Here is a 17241-nt window from a genome sequence, read left to right on the forward strand (position 1 = left end):
GGTCCTTACCAGATAACTTGCTAAAAAAATAAACACTCTTTGGGGATTGTCGCGAGACATTGGAATTTGGAAGTAACGCTTGGAGTGTTGTTGTTAATGGAAATTAATGCTCGGAGTAAAATGCAATGAATTTGAATGAAAATGGTTACGGATTTTCGCGCATAAGTGGGGCTTCTTATAGATAGAGCCTCTTGAAACAATTCATATTTTTCAAAATCAGAAATGATGCTTTGCATGCTTTTGAAATAGTTCTAGGACAAAAAAAAAATCAAAACGCAAAAACTCAAATCACACGAAGTCAAATGGAGGGAAGTCGAATAGGAATCAGCTGAACGGGATAAAAGTTAATTGCAAAAGGTCAAACAAGAAAAAGTCAAAAGGAGCAGAGGCCAAATGAAAAACAGCGGAACAGGCCAACAAACAAAACACGTATCCTAAGCCAGTCGCCCGTGATGTCTCAGAGTGTACGAATGCCCTACGGGCCCTTGGTCAGTTGTTCGTCCAGGAGAGCTAGAAGGCCCTCCACGCCATGGTAGATGTCTTGACGCGCCAGTTTCAGCTTCCAGTTCCAGCATATGTGGTGCGGCCATTATGTCTGATAAGGAACTTTGGGGAGTGTAGAAAAACCCGCCCATTAGAGTGCAGGCAAAAAATGAACCGTCATTGCTACATATATTTCCCGAGGTGGAACGATCACGACCTTATGTACTTTTTTATTGCAACACAGGGTCTCTTAATCCGGAACAGGGCCGTTCTGGAACAGGAGGGTCCCTTGATACATAAAGGGATCTCCTGATCCAGAACAGGGGCCTCTATTTATAGAGGGTGCCTCCTAATCCGGAACAGGGACCTTATGACTCATAAACGGGTATAATGAGCAGAAACAGAAAACCTTAACAGAAAACGGGACCTACTGATTCAGAACAGAACCTGCCTAGCTCAAACTGAGGCTTCCTGATTAAAAATGGGGCCTGTTGTTGCATAAAAGAGGCCCCTGAACTCAAATAGGGACCTCAAAGCTCAGCCTAATCCACGGGGCCTCACTGACCTGAATTTTGATATGTGCTGTAACTACATAACTTCAGGTTGGGTAGAAGGGCCCTCCCTAAATTAGGGCGACAAACACATACTATCGTCCTCCTGCCGGCAGACAGAGGACAGTCATCTCACTGCCCTCCTTCGCCCTTGCTGCATCGCCCTCGACTTGCATAGAGCTGCGTAACAGCTGTATATTGTAAATAGGCTTCAAAAGCGTTTGACGGATGGCGAAACTAAGGTTTATGACAACCTCACGAGGATTCAGAGGATTTGGCAAAAAACGAAATGAACATTACAAAACCTGCGTTAGCCCCATCATTAGCATAGGGTGAATACCACGAGCGTCGCCTACCCAACGGCTTTACACATGGGCTAAATGCATGTCACTGAAAGCACGGGCAGAGTGCATCAGATGCAAGGGTGGGCTCGAGGGCAACACACCTTTCCCGCGCCCTGCGACCTTCAGCCTTTTATATTAACATACTTTCGTCACAAGGTGTCAGAGGTGTTCTCTGAAAGACACTTCCATTGGCGTACAATACTGTGGTTTGGTCAGGCCCCGTCGCGGCGTCATGGCGAACTTGTTGGATATACTTTGCAAGGCCCTCGTGCAGGCCAGTAGCAGTTGCCTGAAAGGTCGGTCGTAGGAATCAGGAGATTGAGCAGAGCGGGAGGAACTAGCCCGGTGCCTGAATATCAGGCATAGTTCACCGCAGGCCAAGAAGCAGACGCGCATGCTGGCGACTAGCACGTGAATGAAAGACACCAGGTCTTACAGCAATGCAGCGCCTGGCAGTCATCAGCGCATTAGAGTATAGTCACATCCGCTGCAACGTGACGGCCACGTCACTCGTACGTACCCATTGGAACAGGTCTGAGCGAAAACGCACTGCGCACACACCCAGCGGTACATGCCGGTTCTGGTCCTATTTCAGACTGTACCCCATCGGCACGGAGGTGTCGCGCATTACGGATCAAGACATGGAGCTGGGTGGCTATGTCATTCCTGCAGGGGTACGTACTCCACTAGGCCCTACGTTATCGGTGACCCCTTACGAATGCCACAAGTTTTCAGTAATCAATGGTCAAAGTGGATGCCATGGCGTTCCTTTCCTTTCAGCGCGCGGTACGCCGCAGTTCCAAGCTTTGACCCCTCCTTGTAACTGCTGGAAAGTCGCTAAATCTCCACTATCGTATAACCTTCAACCTTGTGCTAGTCATTTTGGACGTTCCACAACATTGGTGCATACATTATGTGACCACAGTTCAATGAGCGTACGGTGATTAATGTGCTAGAAGCGAATGGTAGCTATAGACTGCTGGCATCGCAGTCCAATTCCCAACCAACCGTGAACGACAGACTGCGGCTCTGGCTCCGCCACGAAGGTTTGCATAGTTTGCTGTTTGCAAAGATAGAGCGGCGAACGTTTCAGCGAATGGTTCCTGCCTATTGGAATGCCAGGCCATGCCGTCCATTGGTCAAGTGATTTAGCACCAAGCAAGACCGTTATAAGCAGGCACAAATAAACGTTGAGTGTTTAGCGAAGCGACAAAGGAAGCATGGGCAAAGACGCATGATCATGACGCCCAAGTTCGTGGTCAAATAAAGCATGCGGTAGAAGAGGTTGCCGGGATTCATATCCTCGTTTGAATTCACGCACTCGCGGCATGTTCCCGATTCTAGCCTTGTCCTTGTTTCCAAGTGTCCGTCGTGGAGACAAAGGCGCAGCCAGGGCACGGGCTGACGGAACTTGAGTCGTCCACTTAAATGCCCGGAGTGCCCCCTAAATGAACGGCAAGAGCCCTGCTGAGGTTCTTTGCCATGACAAATTCTTCCAGTTTGGGGGCTGTCTAAAGTCCTTACAACAGAAATTCTTTCGGAGGCACTTTCTAAGGAAAACAATGTATTTGTGATAGAAATGCCTCAAATGTAGAACCCCTCGGGTTGGCCCTTCCCTTAGCAAATGTCTAGCAGTGCCTTTGATAAGAGGCAGCCACTACCTTGCAGGCGTCACCGGTGTTGAGGTCACTCATGTGTAAGCGATATCTCAAATACGGAGCTTATTTTACCGCCATCTGTGCCCTGTTAATCCCTCCGTTAGTCATTTTGTGGTTCATGGCGGTGCTCAATAATGCCAAATCTAAGACACTCCAGTTTCACTACCTCACCACGCTACATTATCCTGCTGTACATAGCTTTAGGACGGACCTGGTGCAGCTAGTACAGAAGTGCATGGTAGGGAAATTCTGCCCTTCGAAACTGCAAACCTCCTCTTACTTATTTCACATTTTAATGTTGTAGGTCAGGGGGCATGATTAGTTTTTACATTTTGCTGGTGGATTGGATTGCCCTGTCAGCAAACCATGCGAAAGATACTGACCTTTGTGTGTCGTGGGGGGGGGGGGGAAAGAGCAGAAAGAATCATGCCCTTAAAAAGCCCGTAAGTTTTCCCTGTGGAGCAACTAATTGCTAACCTTACCTGCCTTCAGCACATGATTTGTGACCAGATTTAGTCATTTTCTGTTAAATGCACCGAGTTTTGTTCATAAGACAATAATGTTGCACAAGACATGTAATTAAACTATTATATTCCATACTCTTTATTGTTTGCCTCAAGTTTGTTGAAAATGGTCCCTCATGTCTGCTTAAATAAGATATTGTCCACAGTTGCCGTAGTTTGCTGACTGGCAAATGACTGTACTGTTGATGTGCATTGTATTTTTCAACGCACGAGTACTCTAAGCTGCATATCAATTGCAATACGAGGTAGATATAATTTTTAGCAAATCGACTGTTTCATTAAAGGTGTGAAGCTAGTGCCTCAATTTTAAGGCGTTCAATATGAAAAACAAGACCTAAATGGATGTTTTCGCAGCAGCTGAAAAGGCAAGTAGCAAAAATGGTTTTGTGGCCATCTTCAAGTTAGGTTACGTTTGAAGGATAGTGTTTTGTGGAGCGTACCCACTATTGCCCTTGGCAGAGACTAACCATGCCAATCAGAACAAGTTTTTCACAGTGCTTTGAGAGGGTTTGAATTGTGCGTTGTCAGTTTTGTCTGATGTCAACAAGCTGACGAAGCAAAACACAAGTTGAAATCAGCCGAAAATAAGCTTTATCATGTTCTTATCACAAGAACTCGTATCAAGTTACAAGAAACTTAGACAGGATGAGATAACGTAAGGCTTCTTTAGGTTAGGCTTAGTAAGGTTACTTTCATGGAAATAAGCATCTGTATTTTGCAATAAACAGTGACATTATACTTATCATTCTTGACCTTATCTAAACGGACGGCATGGATATGTTTCATGATGTTTATATCTCCTGACCCTATCTCAAACAGAAGCCATAGATATGTCTGTGACAATTGATTTGGTGATGTGCTGATGTGCAGGAGTCCGAGGTTTTTAGTTGTTTGAATGTCTCTTGTTGAATTTGTGGTCGTCCTTTCTGTTGTTGAATTCCTTTGCTTTGTTTTGTGTTTAAAAAATCTTGTGAAAGGGAAGTGCAACATGCACCATCAAAACGTTGGTGCTGCATGGTTTTTGCTGTTCATTACACTTTTATGAAAATTACTATTTTTCAATGAATTCTGTTTCACTGTAATGACCTACGATGTCAAAACGTGTTTGTAGTGTTTCTGATATTACATCGATGCCAACTTGAAATGTATGTCTTTGTTTACTGGAGCATCTCTCACTGACTTATAAGTTCCAACTTTTGTAAGTTGAATTTTTCACTCCTGTACGGTCTTTTTGCGATAAAATTCTTGACTCCCACCCTAGTTAAAAGCGATTCCAGCCCACTGCCCGTTTCTGAACATCCAACCCCCGGATATATACGAAAGAGGTAATGGGAAGCTGACGAAAGGTTCTCTGAAAAGTCCGCCCTAGCTGCGTTACGCACACTTTGATCCCCCGGTCACTATTCCAACCCATCAGACCCCATGTATCACTAGTTGTTAGCTGACAATTCAACACCAGCCGTCCGCCAGACGCACGTGGACCTGAACCAGTCGGTGCAGCTACGCTCAGCCAGGTGGTTCGCCGACCCGGAGGACTTCCGTCCTGAGCGCTGGCTGGGCGAGCAGAGGAAGGCCATCCACTCGTACCTGCACATCCCGTTCGGCCACGGCACCCGTATGTGCGCAGGTAAGTCGGTATCCAGCGGACGGCGGTGCCGGCCGGCGCTGAAAACCAGACGGAACGCTACTTCGCATGGTGCTGGTGGCTGCACGTACTTTGTTCATAGTAGGTGACTGTTAGACACGTTCGTGTCTGTGACAGTTGCCTGTGTGCGTATGGATGCGTATTGAAACGTCCAGAGCTCATAACGTCCAGCGGTCAAAAAGTCCAGAATCGCAGCATCCAGCGTTCACAACATCCAAAAACCGTCCAATATCCCTGGACAGAGGAGACCCAGAGACGTCATGCGGCAGAGTGCTGCACAGTTCAACCACTATGCATGGATATGGACAACGTTTTGTTTCAGCACACGAACTTTGCCGCGTCCGCACGTGCTTGGCCGCTGGCGCATTAAACAATTCAAAACTTTGACCCCTCTCTCGTGGCATCGGAAATAGCTGGTTACTCGGCAGTAGCTGCACGGTAATCGTGGAAAGTACTTGTCGGGGTGCCTGCTATTTGGTAATAAGGGCTATGGATGAAATAAGTCGCGGTGTTTGGTTCGGTTATGACCTGTATGTGTCGGTGATGTTTCGCAACTCATTTTTTTAAAGGAATTGATGACTGATGTGTGACGCTGCCTGATTTGATATCTAGGTTGGCGCACATATAGATATCCAGCTTCTGCCACGCTAACCTATATTGTTAGTGATTTTATTTGTCCGTTTCCCCTCCCTCCTCTCAATTGCAAAGTCTTTCACACACTCCTGCAGACGGGACTTATTGTGAATTTTACATGTTTTTATTCTCAAAGAGAGGGGGTGGGGTCTGTTTCATTAGCTGAGTCAGGATACTACTCCCTGGTGAGACATGTTAAATGGCCCAACCTACAAACAATTTGTTTCTTCAATTAGGTACGTTTTAAACGGGGCGTGGTTTACCAACATAAGTTGGTTGGCTGAGCGATGAAAATAAGAAGCGTATCGTGATAATATGCCGACAAATTGGTTTCTCTCCGAATTTGCCTCACTCTTTCACAAATCTGCAGGCTGCAGCCCAAGTTGCGGCGAACCCCTGCAACTTGACAGGGAACCGCACACCTGGTTGCAAGTAAAAATGAAGTAAAGAAACGAACGTTGGCACCGAATGTATTCAACTGCCTGCCAAGCGTCATGCAAAACACTGCGCACGTGTCGCGCTTAAGGGCGCTGTTGATTCATCATCTGAACAGCGTAGCCGAGTACCGAGCTGGTTTGCAATATATAAGCTGTCACCGAGCTGGTTTGCAGTATATAAGCTGAATGAATTGGGAGAATCGTGAGCTTGCATTCGCCATCCGCTTCATTAATTCTAACACGCTTTCTTCCTTTTACGCTTCAGAACCTCCTAAGCAGGGGTGGTAGAACCTGCTGACTTGGTGGATAAGGTCGGCGACAAAAATGCATATACTTACAAGAAACTTGGTGCCAAAAATGTTTTTGGACAGCAAATTTTGCTGACGGCCAAGACGAAAAAATACAGTACACTATTCAAAACATAGCGTGGGGTCTTCATACACAAATGCTATGCCTCCATGGTAATACATTTCGTAACACAACACAAGCAAACGTTTCTGTAACGATTCTTTACCGTACTCTACGGCACCCTGGTATCTTTCCTAGGTTTCATTCCAACTCGGCGAAAAAATATCCTATGATTTTTAGTTGGTCGGCCGGCTCGGTGACATGTCGGCGACAAATCAATGTATTTCATATGGCTCGGCCAGTCGGCTGATTCGCTGTTTTTGACAGCCGACTCACAGTGCCCCAAACTAGACAGTGTACAGTACTGAAACAGATATAGATATGGGGATCCATTTGATCGCAAGGGCGTGTTCAATTGTTGCGATGCGACTGACATGAGGTGAGCGGTGACTTTCAATGCACTGCAACTGTGCAAGTGGCATTCGCATTGCAGTGCCATGAATACCTGCCTAGGGATTAATTTCTGGCCCTGTTTACTTCGTTGCCTGTGCCGTGATTCAGCATCCTGTCCTCAGCGACGAGAAAAATTGACGGTTCAGGGTAAGTCGGCGGGATGATCCGGTGTAGGTGTACTTTCCTACCTAACGTTAGAAAAAATCATTGCACACCATTCGTCGTGTTCAAGGCGGCACATATCGTAAATAATCTCAAAACAGGTAGAATCATGCTCCTACCTTCGAATTTCAATAACTTCGATGGCGGGCTCCTGAGCGCCGCGCGCACGTCACCGCCTGGACTCCCCAGCGCCGTTTCTCTGCGTTGCCGTTGCGTAAATACAATATTTCTGCTTACCAAGAACTGTACAAAATGTACCTGACCAAGGTAAACCATTCGTCGTGTTTAAGGCGGAACGTATCGTAAATAATTTCAAAACAGATAGAATCATGTTCCTACCCTCAAATTTTAATAAATACGATAGCGAGTTCCCGAGCGCCGCACCGCACCGCCTCGACTCCCAAGCGCCGTTTCTGCGTTGTTGCGAAAGCACACTATTTCTGCTTATCAAGAACCATAGAACATGTACGGGACCAAGGTAACAATAATAAAGCAACCAAAATCGTTTCTTATCGAGTTCAGGTACATTTATGAAACACGCAGACCAGAATAGTCCAGAACATATCCTCAACTAGCCAAACCTAACCTAACCTAACCTAACCTAACCTAACCTAACCTAACCTAACCTAACCTAACCTAACCTAACCTAACCTAACCTAACCTAACCTAACCTAACTGAGAATAGACCAGAACCTAAGCTAAGCTAAGCTAAGCTAGCCTGACCTGACCTGACCTGACCTGACCTAACCTAACCTAACCTAACCTAACCTAACCTAACCTAACCTAACCTAACCTAACCTAACCTAACCTAACCTAACCTAACCTAACCTAACCTGAGAATAGACCAGAACCTAAGCTTAGCTAAGCTGACCTACCCTACCCTAACCTAACCTAACTAACCTAACCTAACCTAACCTAACCTAACCTAACCTAACCTAACCTAACCTAACCTAACCTAACTAACCTAACCTAACCTAACCTAACCTAACCTAACCTAACCTAACCTAACCTAACCTAACCTAATCTAACCTAACCTAACCTAACCTAACCTAACCTAACCTAATCTAACCTAACCTAACCTAACCTCCCCACCCTATATCCCCTTCAACCCAGCATCTCATTGGCATCCACGTTCCATGCCATATATAGGTGCCATATAGTGAGCTTTTATTTAGCTGCCATGTTCTCATTTTGCTTTACATTCCCCACCCAATCCCCATGCAACCCATGGTCCCGTTGGCGTCGAGGATCAAATTTCATGGATTCTTGCTACCTTGTCCCGGTACATTGTTATGGTTCGCAGTAATGTTGTGACCCGAGCAGTAATGGCGCCGGTGTCGCGGGTGCTGTGTGTGTGCGGCGCTCGGGAGCTCGCCATCGTAATTATAAAAAATTGAAGTTAAGATCATTAATCTACCTGTTTTGTGATTATTTACGATATGTCCTGCCTTAAACATGACGAATGGTTTACTTTGGTCCCGTACATTTTGTACAGTTCTTGGTGCGCAGAAATATTGTATTTACGCAACGGCAACGCGGAAACGGCACTGGGGAGTCCAGGCGGTGCGGTGCGCGCGGCGCTCGGGAGCCCGCCATCGAAGTTATTGAAATTCGAAGGTAGGAGCATGATTCTACCTGTTTTGAGATTATTTACGATATGCCATGCCTTAAACACGACGAATAGTGTACTATGATTTTTTCGAACGTTAGGTAGGAAAGTACACCCTGACCGATGATCCGATTAAGGTAGAAATTGACCTGTGATTATCCAAACCGCCTTTTCAAGACACCGAAATGGCTGTTGACTCTTTGAAGCAGTCAAAAGCGGCCAGCCTTCTTCACTTTCGAAGAACCTTGGATTTGATGTTGGAGTCTGATGGCACTTCTCATGAAAGGGAATAAATAGCAGGAGGTGATAATGGTTCCGAAGTACAAATTTATGGCATTTTGCGCATGCCCTAATTGAGAATGGTTACCAGTCACATAGATCTTCAAACCAGGATGTTCCTACTTCTTATTCAGTTCAGGGCTCCACACCCCCCCCCCCCACGTTAAGTTTGTGAAGGAGTGTGCTAATCTGGGGGGCATCCATATTTTGAGGGCTACATAGCTATCTTCAAAAACTCTGCCCCTCCTTGAAATGTAGTTACTTTACCAATGCTTTGATGGCTTTTAAGCAATTATTATCATTTCAACCTTTTGCTAACATGAATCTTGGTTGCTAGAGATCTGCATGATACCCAGTGATGTAGGCCATGGGAAAGCAATGAAAGTGGGAGGGGAGTGGTGTAGGAAATGTAGGCAATGAGGGGGGGGGGGGGTGCAGGTGTCATTGCCATCTCCCCTTTATCAAGAGTTTTACTTCAAATAGCAGGCAGTTCTATGGTATTGTGGTCCAACTGGCCTATAAGGTCATTGAATGGTTAGCATTTGGTTGTCTCTGAAGACAATGTTGGCTATTTCCTGATATCACCCCTACTGTAACAGGAAAGCTCTAGAAGCCATTCCTTCTGCAATGCTCATTCGTGTGTATATTTTCTTTGCATTTGTGAGCATTGCATGGATGCAAATATGGTATATTTCAGTAGTTTTTGCTAACACTGAGTCCTAAAATTGTCCCGATGGAATCATTAGTATAATCACTGCATGCATTTAAATACAATCTGAGAAGGCAGACAGACTACCTCATATGCAACCTACATTGATAGTAGTAATCAATATAGTTTGTGCGGCGGTGGCATAGTGAAAGAAGTGCTAATTTTATGCATGATTAGGGAGAGATAGCAACACATGAATCATGGTCAACAAATTAAGCTCAGAGAAGGTTGTGTGGTATAGAAAGCTCTTATCTCACATCTTTTATATTTTTTTCAATTAGAAATGTTGGCTGAGGGAGGACGGAATCAGCATTGAGGAAGTCCAACCCAACACAGGTATTAGGTAGTGCCCCAGAAATGAATTTGAATTGATACCCCTGCATTATACATGACAGACATCACAGACAACCTTAGGCTTCCATGCTACTTGCATACAAAGTGCAATTTTGGCGTACTGGTTGAATTTCTACCAATTTTTAGATGTTGGTAATGAACTGTGTTATTCTGCTGTAGCAGTTGGTGTTTTCATGATCTAAAATGCAGATTTCTACACCAGCATACATAAAATGAATAAAAGAGGATGGCAGCCAACAATTTTAACCCTTAACCTCATTCGCCATATTTTGTAACGCGAACTGGTGGAGGGGGGATTCCCTGGCGTTTACAAACTAAGAAAGGTCAAGCCTCGAAAACAAAACAAGCAGCGAACTGACCAGCGAAATCTCGTGATTGGTAATAAGTCTCCTGTTGTTAACTGACTCCACTAGACCAAGTCGAAGGTCAAATGTTCTTGAAAACCAAATATCAGCTTTGCACGCTCGTAGCAACGAAACCGTACGGTGAAGTGGCATGGAACATAAAGAGGTGTGCCCCTTGTTTAATTATAAGTACAATGGCATGTAGTTGTCTGTTTGGATCTATATTTGTAATGTAGGGTTTCGTTCATGCAATAGTGCCAACCCTCCACGCGCGGTCCGCAGAATCGTCGATGCCCCCCCCGCGCCGCACCCGCCGGCCTTGAATCGTCTCGCAGTGGTAGTAAAAACATCGCTTCTCTGAAACCAGAATTGCCAGGATCTCTTTTTTAGTGTCAACACGCGCACAATGGATGCCCCAGAGGCTGCCAAAGATTTGCGCAAGACTGCACAATATGCCGCATTGGTATCCTCAGAAAACTTTAGGGGGGGGGGGACGCATCGCCCACCCTCCCCCTCCAGTCATGGCGAGTAACTTGTTCAGAAAGAGCTATCCGCCTGATGTAGTTATTGAAAAATGTTGATACAACTTAGTTGGGGCACGGCGAAAGACGCCCACCGGTCAAAACACGTCGCCCCAGGCTTGGAGTACGCCTAAGGTATGGTGGATAGTTCGAGGACGGTTGAGATGGGGTTTGAAGCGCACGCGTGATTTTCATAAGGGGGATGGCCTCGTGGAGACGCTCATATTTGACGTCATTTCCAGTGTTGCTTACTACTGGTTCGGGATCTGTCATGCATTCTGCTGCCCTGGCTGTCGAGGTCTGTCATTGTTTTTTTTTTTGCGGTCGAAGAATGTAAACCCAGCCGTAGATCGAGTTTAAACGTGAGGCCCCGGCAAGTCTCGAGGATGGAGGAAAATTCGTGTTGCGATTGGGCTATCTCATGAGTTTAGGGCGGGTGTGCCTGCTTTTCTAACAGCAGCAATTATCCTGACATTTGCTCAAGGCCAGTGTATGACTGAACGTTTCGGTTATGTGCAAGATATTAAAAATTGCAGTGATGAAAGAGATTTTTGGTGATAGGCTGGTTACTGATTACGCTACTGGGCCTGGACTGAATAACCATTTTGTCATATGGCATTGCTTTACGCTACTGGCGACAATTTTTCCTCCCAGAATTTGGTCGGCAACAAAAAGTACACTTTTACCACCCCTGCTCCTAAGTATAGAATTTGGGGTCCAGCAACACCAGTCTGGGGTTTATCGAGACGGGTGTAGTTCGCGTCGCAGAGGAACGGTGGTGGCATGGTGGTTAGTAGTTAGGGTACTCATCTCTGGACTTTTCTATCCTGGGATGGAGTCCTGGCCACACCACTGCCGTATCCCACGTACCTAATGCCTGATAAATACGCAATAGAGGCGTTCCGCCTCGAAGTAGCCCGGCAAACAAGCCTTGGCCCGCCAGATTTGCGAACAATGCTTCCGCTTCAGTGATAATGTGCAATCGGTGGGACGCGGAGTTCGGACACACAGGCCAGCCCACAGGCTGCCCAGCTCGACGGCCCGGCCGGCAGCAACGCCCGCGACGGGCCGGCGGACGAGGCAGCCCGACCGCCACATAAGAATGCATTTACGCGCGCGCCGTCCCTCGCCCAAGGACGGAACCCCGCCATACGCACGTGAGGCCTGTCCGTGGGGCAGCCCGTCCGCGGTCGAAACACTGCCAGCTCATTCGGGCACGCCGCCATCTTCGCGTCAGAGCTCGAGGCCCTCACTCGGATTCACTCGGTTCGCTGCGGTACACATCCCGGTGGACCGGACATCCGGACATGTCGGACATCCCGGGATCTCGCACGTGCTGGAATGGAGCCCCTCCCTCCCCCTCCTCCATCTTCATGGGTGCCTTAATGGAAGAGCCTCGTATCAGTCAGGAGTCAGAGAGCCAGTACCGGACAGGTTCCCTCTGCCCGTTTTACCCAGGGTCCAAATGCATCGAACTGGTAAACCTGTGCCATTTATTAAACCCGCTACGCTTGGGACGTTTTTGGGTCGGTGAGTGACCCGCGCTGATCCAGGGTCAACCATCCCGGTCAGAGGACCTTCGGCGTAAGAGAGGGGACGAATGTGTCATGTGTAAGAATAGTAACGCGTTGGAAATCTGAAAGGTGACGGAAATGTCATTCAGCCCCAATCGGGAAATGCATGGGGTCTCAAGTATTGACTGACAACTCTATTGGGGTCTGGCTGTTTGAGGGGGGGGGGGATGTTAGAAAGGCGAGGGGTGCAGGAACCCCCTGGAGGACCTTTTTTCGGAACCGTTGAGTCCAAAAAATGACCAAACTGAGTAAGAAGAGCAAACAAATATTGCCCAATAAAATTTCTGACAATCTGGTAGCAGCGTCTAGCAGTCCAAGAATCGCAGCAGCAGCCCCTCTTGTAAACTCGCGGACCACTTCTGGTCGCTCAATCGGGACATCCTGGTCTCTAGGGGTACATTGGTATTCGAGGACCCTTACAACTACTTAGGCCTCTTTTGCCCTTCAAACTATGGACACTAAGGGAACTGGGAAACTACTAGGATACGCTGGTCGCTCAGGGGTCGCATTCAACGCTCAGGTACCTCCAGTAGCACAAAGGAGATGCACAGAAGCCCGTGCCCCGCCTTCTCACGCTTTACGGCTCTGGGGACAGACGATTAAAGATCCGATCCGTGGCTCCGAATGGCTCGAATGGCTCGGTCGAGATAGCATTAGGAATCCCGGTCCTGCGGCCCGGGTCCGCATGACCGGTATTATTTTCGCATAACCGGCGTTACAAAAGGAATGATTCCGCTATGAGATACGCTTCTAAATGAAATGCGTTGTTGAATCGGTCAGATGTTGTGAAGTGCATTTGCGAGGAGCATTATTGACATGGACAAGACTGTAGTACTAGCCTTATTCCTCGCAGAAAAGCCAGGAGAATGGAGATAATGTTGGGTTGATATTTCGGCAACATGCCTTTATCTGAACGATAGCAGAAGTGGATTCAAAATTGCCTGCCGACGATCCTACTCCATTTTCAGCTTTTTTTTAAATCAGCAAGCCAGTTTTTACAGAACACCAGCATTCAGGGAATTAAACAAAGAGCGATTACCGGCCATTACCACGATACAGTGCCTATCTAAGAATTAGAACGCGCGAACATACGCGAACACGCAAACGAACTCGAGCAAATGGGCATCATGATTCATTCAAACATGCAAGCAAGTTGAAGTTAATCGGCATCACACATCGCTCATCAATTACGCATGCAAACGATTTCAACTGAACAGGCATCGCACATCACGTGTCAGGCATCACTTACACATGTAAACGGTTTTAAACTAGCACACATCATACATAAAGGTACATATCACGTTTGCATAATCGGCCATGATGAGCCCTGTATGTTAAGATTTGGTTGTCGACTTTTTGTAAGAATGGATTCACTTATTTCCTATCTGGGGGGTCCTGTGCTCTGTAGATAGTGTACTCAGTAGTCATTTACAGAGCACGGGACCACCCAGACGGGAAAATAGGTGAATTTAGGTGAATTTTAACAGGTGAATAATTTTAATAAGTAAACATAAGGGAATTTTCTCGTCTCCGTAATGTCTTGCCAAGTTTTGAACGGAGTTATATAACGAGAGATGTGTGTAACCAGAATTAGAGTGCAAATGTGTGAATTAGTATCATGTAATGCTTAGAAATATGTGGTCGATGGTGATATCCCCTCTGCATGTGTTACGCCGTACGCATGTTTAAGTACCTACTCCCGCTGTCTTACACATTATCTTATTGCTGCATTGGACATCGGCAATGATGTTTCGTGAAAGGATGATCCTTCTTTGTCGACAACTGCAGCCATGTGAGCGAGAATGTTTACTTCCATATTTACTTGCTCCTTGTTTCATCTCACACTCAGCCCGCCTCCGAAAACCAACTCCCACACGACAAGTTGTGATCTGTCTGGGGTTGGGCGCGACGACTACGGCGCTTGGGGCACTCAAAGCGGGGAACGTCCTCTTCCGACCAAATATGAATGTCATTAGAACATTTTCATCCACGCGCCGAACTCCACGCGCTCGACGACAGGCAGGCTGGTACGACTGAAAATGGCGCGAACGATCAGCTGATCGGCCAAGGCAACCCGTGACCGCGTAAATCAGACTGCAGTGAACCAGACTTCGCATGAGGCAAGGGAGATATAAACGCGATACAGAGAGAGAGAGAGAGAGAGAGAGAGAGAGAGAGAGAGAGAGAGAGAGAGAGAGAGAGAGAGAGAGAGAGAGAGAGAGAGAGAGAGAGAGAGGAGAGAGAGAGAGAGAGAGAGAGAGAGAGAGAGAGAGAGAGAGAGAGAGAGAGAGATGTATATATGCATACATATACATATATATATATATATATATATATATATATATATATAGCCATCCATATATCCATATATATATATATGCATGCACCTGTATCGCGAACTATGGATGTGATAAAACAGTTTTTAATATGCACAGTTCGTTTCATCGTTTTGCTAAGGCCTTGGTAATGGAAGTAGGTACACCGTGTCAGAGGGCAATTTGAACGGTGCTTGTTGCAAATGCTCTTGAAACGGGATGAGCGATGGAGTGTGCATTAAGGGTCTAGCAGCAGGTCGTATGTAGCAAAACAGCGTGCGTACCTGTTCGCGTGCGTGCCTGAACTGGTGGGTACCTATTGACTTGAAGAAAACATGCACTTACAGCCTGCGTGGGGAGTTTAGGGGCAGCATGGCGCAGTACACATATCTTGTGCGAAGGAGGCGCCAGCTACATAGCATGTACAAACAACATTTTTCGGAACATAGAATTGGGTTCTGCAGTCATAAACACAACACGGTATATGCTCAGATTCACACCTAAGTGACATAAATGGGGCTTACGCGTAGAGCCGAATGACAAATTAGGACGAAATAACGGGTTACGCCTCGAGATGATGGGGCGATGAGGTGTGTCTGTCAACGGACCTTGACCAATGGCGGGTCCAGAGTGGTAGGGAGGTGGGATGGGGCTATTCCCCCTGTCCCTTGGGGCGAGGTGGAAACAAAATATCGCGGCCAAGTGGCAGCAAAATCCTCATTCCGGATCCACATGACGTCTATTTTCAAAAGGCCCCAAAATTTCCCGGGCATCTCAAAAGACCACAAAAACTTATTTTCGATAGGCACTGAAATCCGGGAGCACCATAACCAGCCCAAAACGTTTATTCTCTAAGGGTGCCAAATTTCAGGGATACAGCATTGTTATGCCTCCCACCCTGACGAATCCTAGATTGGTACCTTGGCTAAGGGGCGCCCAAATGGTGAGCTTGGGGCACCATAACTTTCATTTCGCGGCACCATAACCTTTATTTTAAAGAGCCCCTATATCTAAGTGGACAATTCGACTTTCCCAAAAGCTTTGGATTTAAACAGGGTTCAAAATCCATGGACATCACAGTATCTATGCCATTCACCGTTGCAAATTTCTCGATCTGCCTTTTCCACGAGGGAGCACCAAAAAACCTCAGTACCGAGAATCTTAGCTTTTATTTTCCAGAAGCACACACTTCCTGAGGCACCACAAAGCAGGGTGAGGGAGAGCGGGAGGGGTGGAGCGGCCATGGGGTCATTCCTCTCTCCTTGGGCCCGAGGAGGTTTTGATGCCCCGAAGAGGCACCAAATCTCGCCGCAAAGGGGCAGCAATACCTTCATTTCGGAGCCACATAACCTATATTTTTATGAAACACCAAATTGTAGGGGCACCACGGCGCTCGTGCCGTGCCCTCGCCGAAACTCTGCGTCGGCCCATACGGTGAGGGAGCACCAAATCCTGCATTTCGGGGCAACATAACCTTTATTTTCAACAGGCACCCAATTCCAGAGAGTACCAGAAAGTGTCGTAACCCTTTATTCTGAAAAAAACATTAATTCCAGTGGCATAACTATGTTGAGGTGTGCGCCCTGATAAAATCCTGGATCAGACCCTTAGGTAAGGGGCACAAAAACCGTCCCTGCGAGGCGACATCATCTTGATTGCCAGGGGGTACTAAATCAAAGCAGGCCATTTAGAAAGCCCAAAAACATAATTTTAAAAGGGCACCAAAGTCCAGCGGCATTACAATTGGTGTGCTTCCACTTTGGAAAAATTCTCAATTGGACCGTTCAGGGAAGGGGCACCCTGTTCAGGAAAACAGGGACCAATAGCCTCCCTTGTCATTGGGGCTCTACAACACAATCCCCGTGCTTCTTCATTAATGAAATCCTGCATCGGCGCATTCGGCAATGCGACACCTTTCTTTCGGACCACCAATGCAGTTATTTCCTTGAGACACCAGATGCACGTGGGCGATTAAAAGAAAACAACAGTTGAAGGTGGTCCAAAACTTCTGTTTCGAGGGGTACCGAAATACAGGGGCACCACAATTGCCCTGCCTCACACTCTGTTGAAATCTTGGTTCGGCTCCTTCGGTGAAAGGGCGTCAAGAGCCTTAATTGCGGGGCATCATAACATGTATTTTTATGAGCACCCAATTTAAATTGGAATACCACAATCAGCCCAAACATTCATTTTAAAGGGATGCAACATCCAGGGGCACTTAAAATGGCCCCTAAAGTTTTATTTACGCGGGAAACCGAATTAAGCACGACTCCGCCCACCTTCCTCTCATGCTCCAAT

At 46.7% G+C, this 17241-nt stretch overlaps 1 protein-coding gene across 1 annotated transcript in view; it reads left to right on the plus strand.

Annotated features, from left to right (window-relative positions):
• LOC119095723 (putative cytochrome P450 CYP44) overlaps positions 1–17241 on the plus strand; it is a 33190-nt gene that overhangs the window by 8470 nt on the left and 7479 nt on the right. The window contains exons 7-8 of the mRNA XM_037218579.1: positions 1974–2052; positions 5031–5187. Of these exons, the coding sequence (XP_037074474.1) occupies positions 1974–2052; positions 5031–5187 (236 nt within the window). The remainder of the gene's footprint in view (positions 1–1973; positions 2053–5030; positions 5188–17241) is intronic.

The sequence above is a fragment of the Pollicipes pollicipes genome, unplaced genomic scaffold (genome assembly GCF_011947565.3).
Source record: "Pollicipes pollicipes isolate AB1234 unplaced genomic scaffold, Ppol_2.1 Scaffold_1758;HRSCAF=2055_pilon_pilon_pilon, whole genome shotgun sequence".
In the NCBI taxonomy this organism is placed as follows: domain Eukaryota; kingdom Metazoa; phylum Arthropoda; class Thecostraca; order Pollicipedomorpha; family Pollicipedidae; genus Pollicipes; species Pollicipes pollicipes.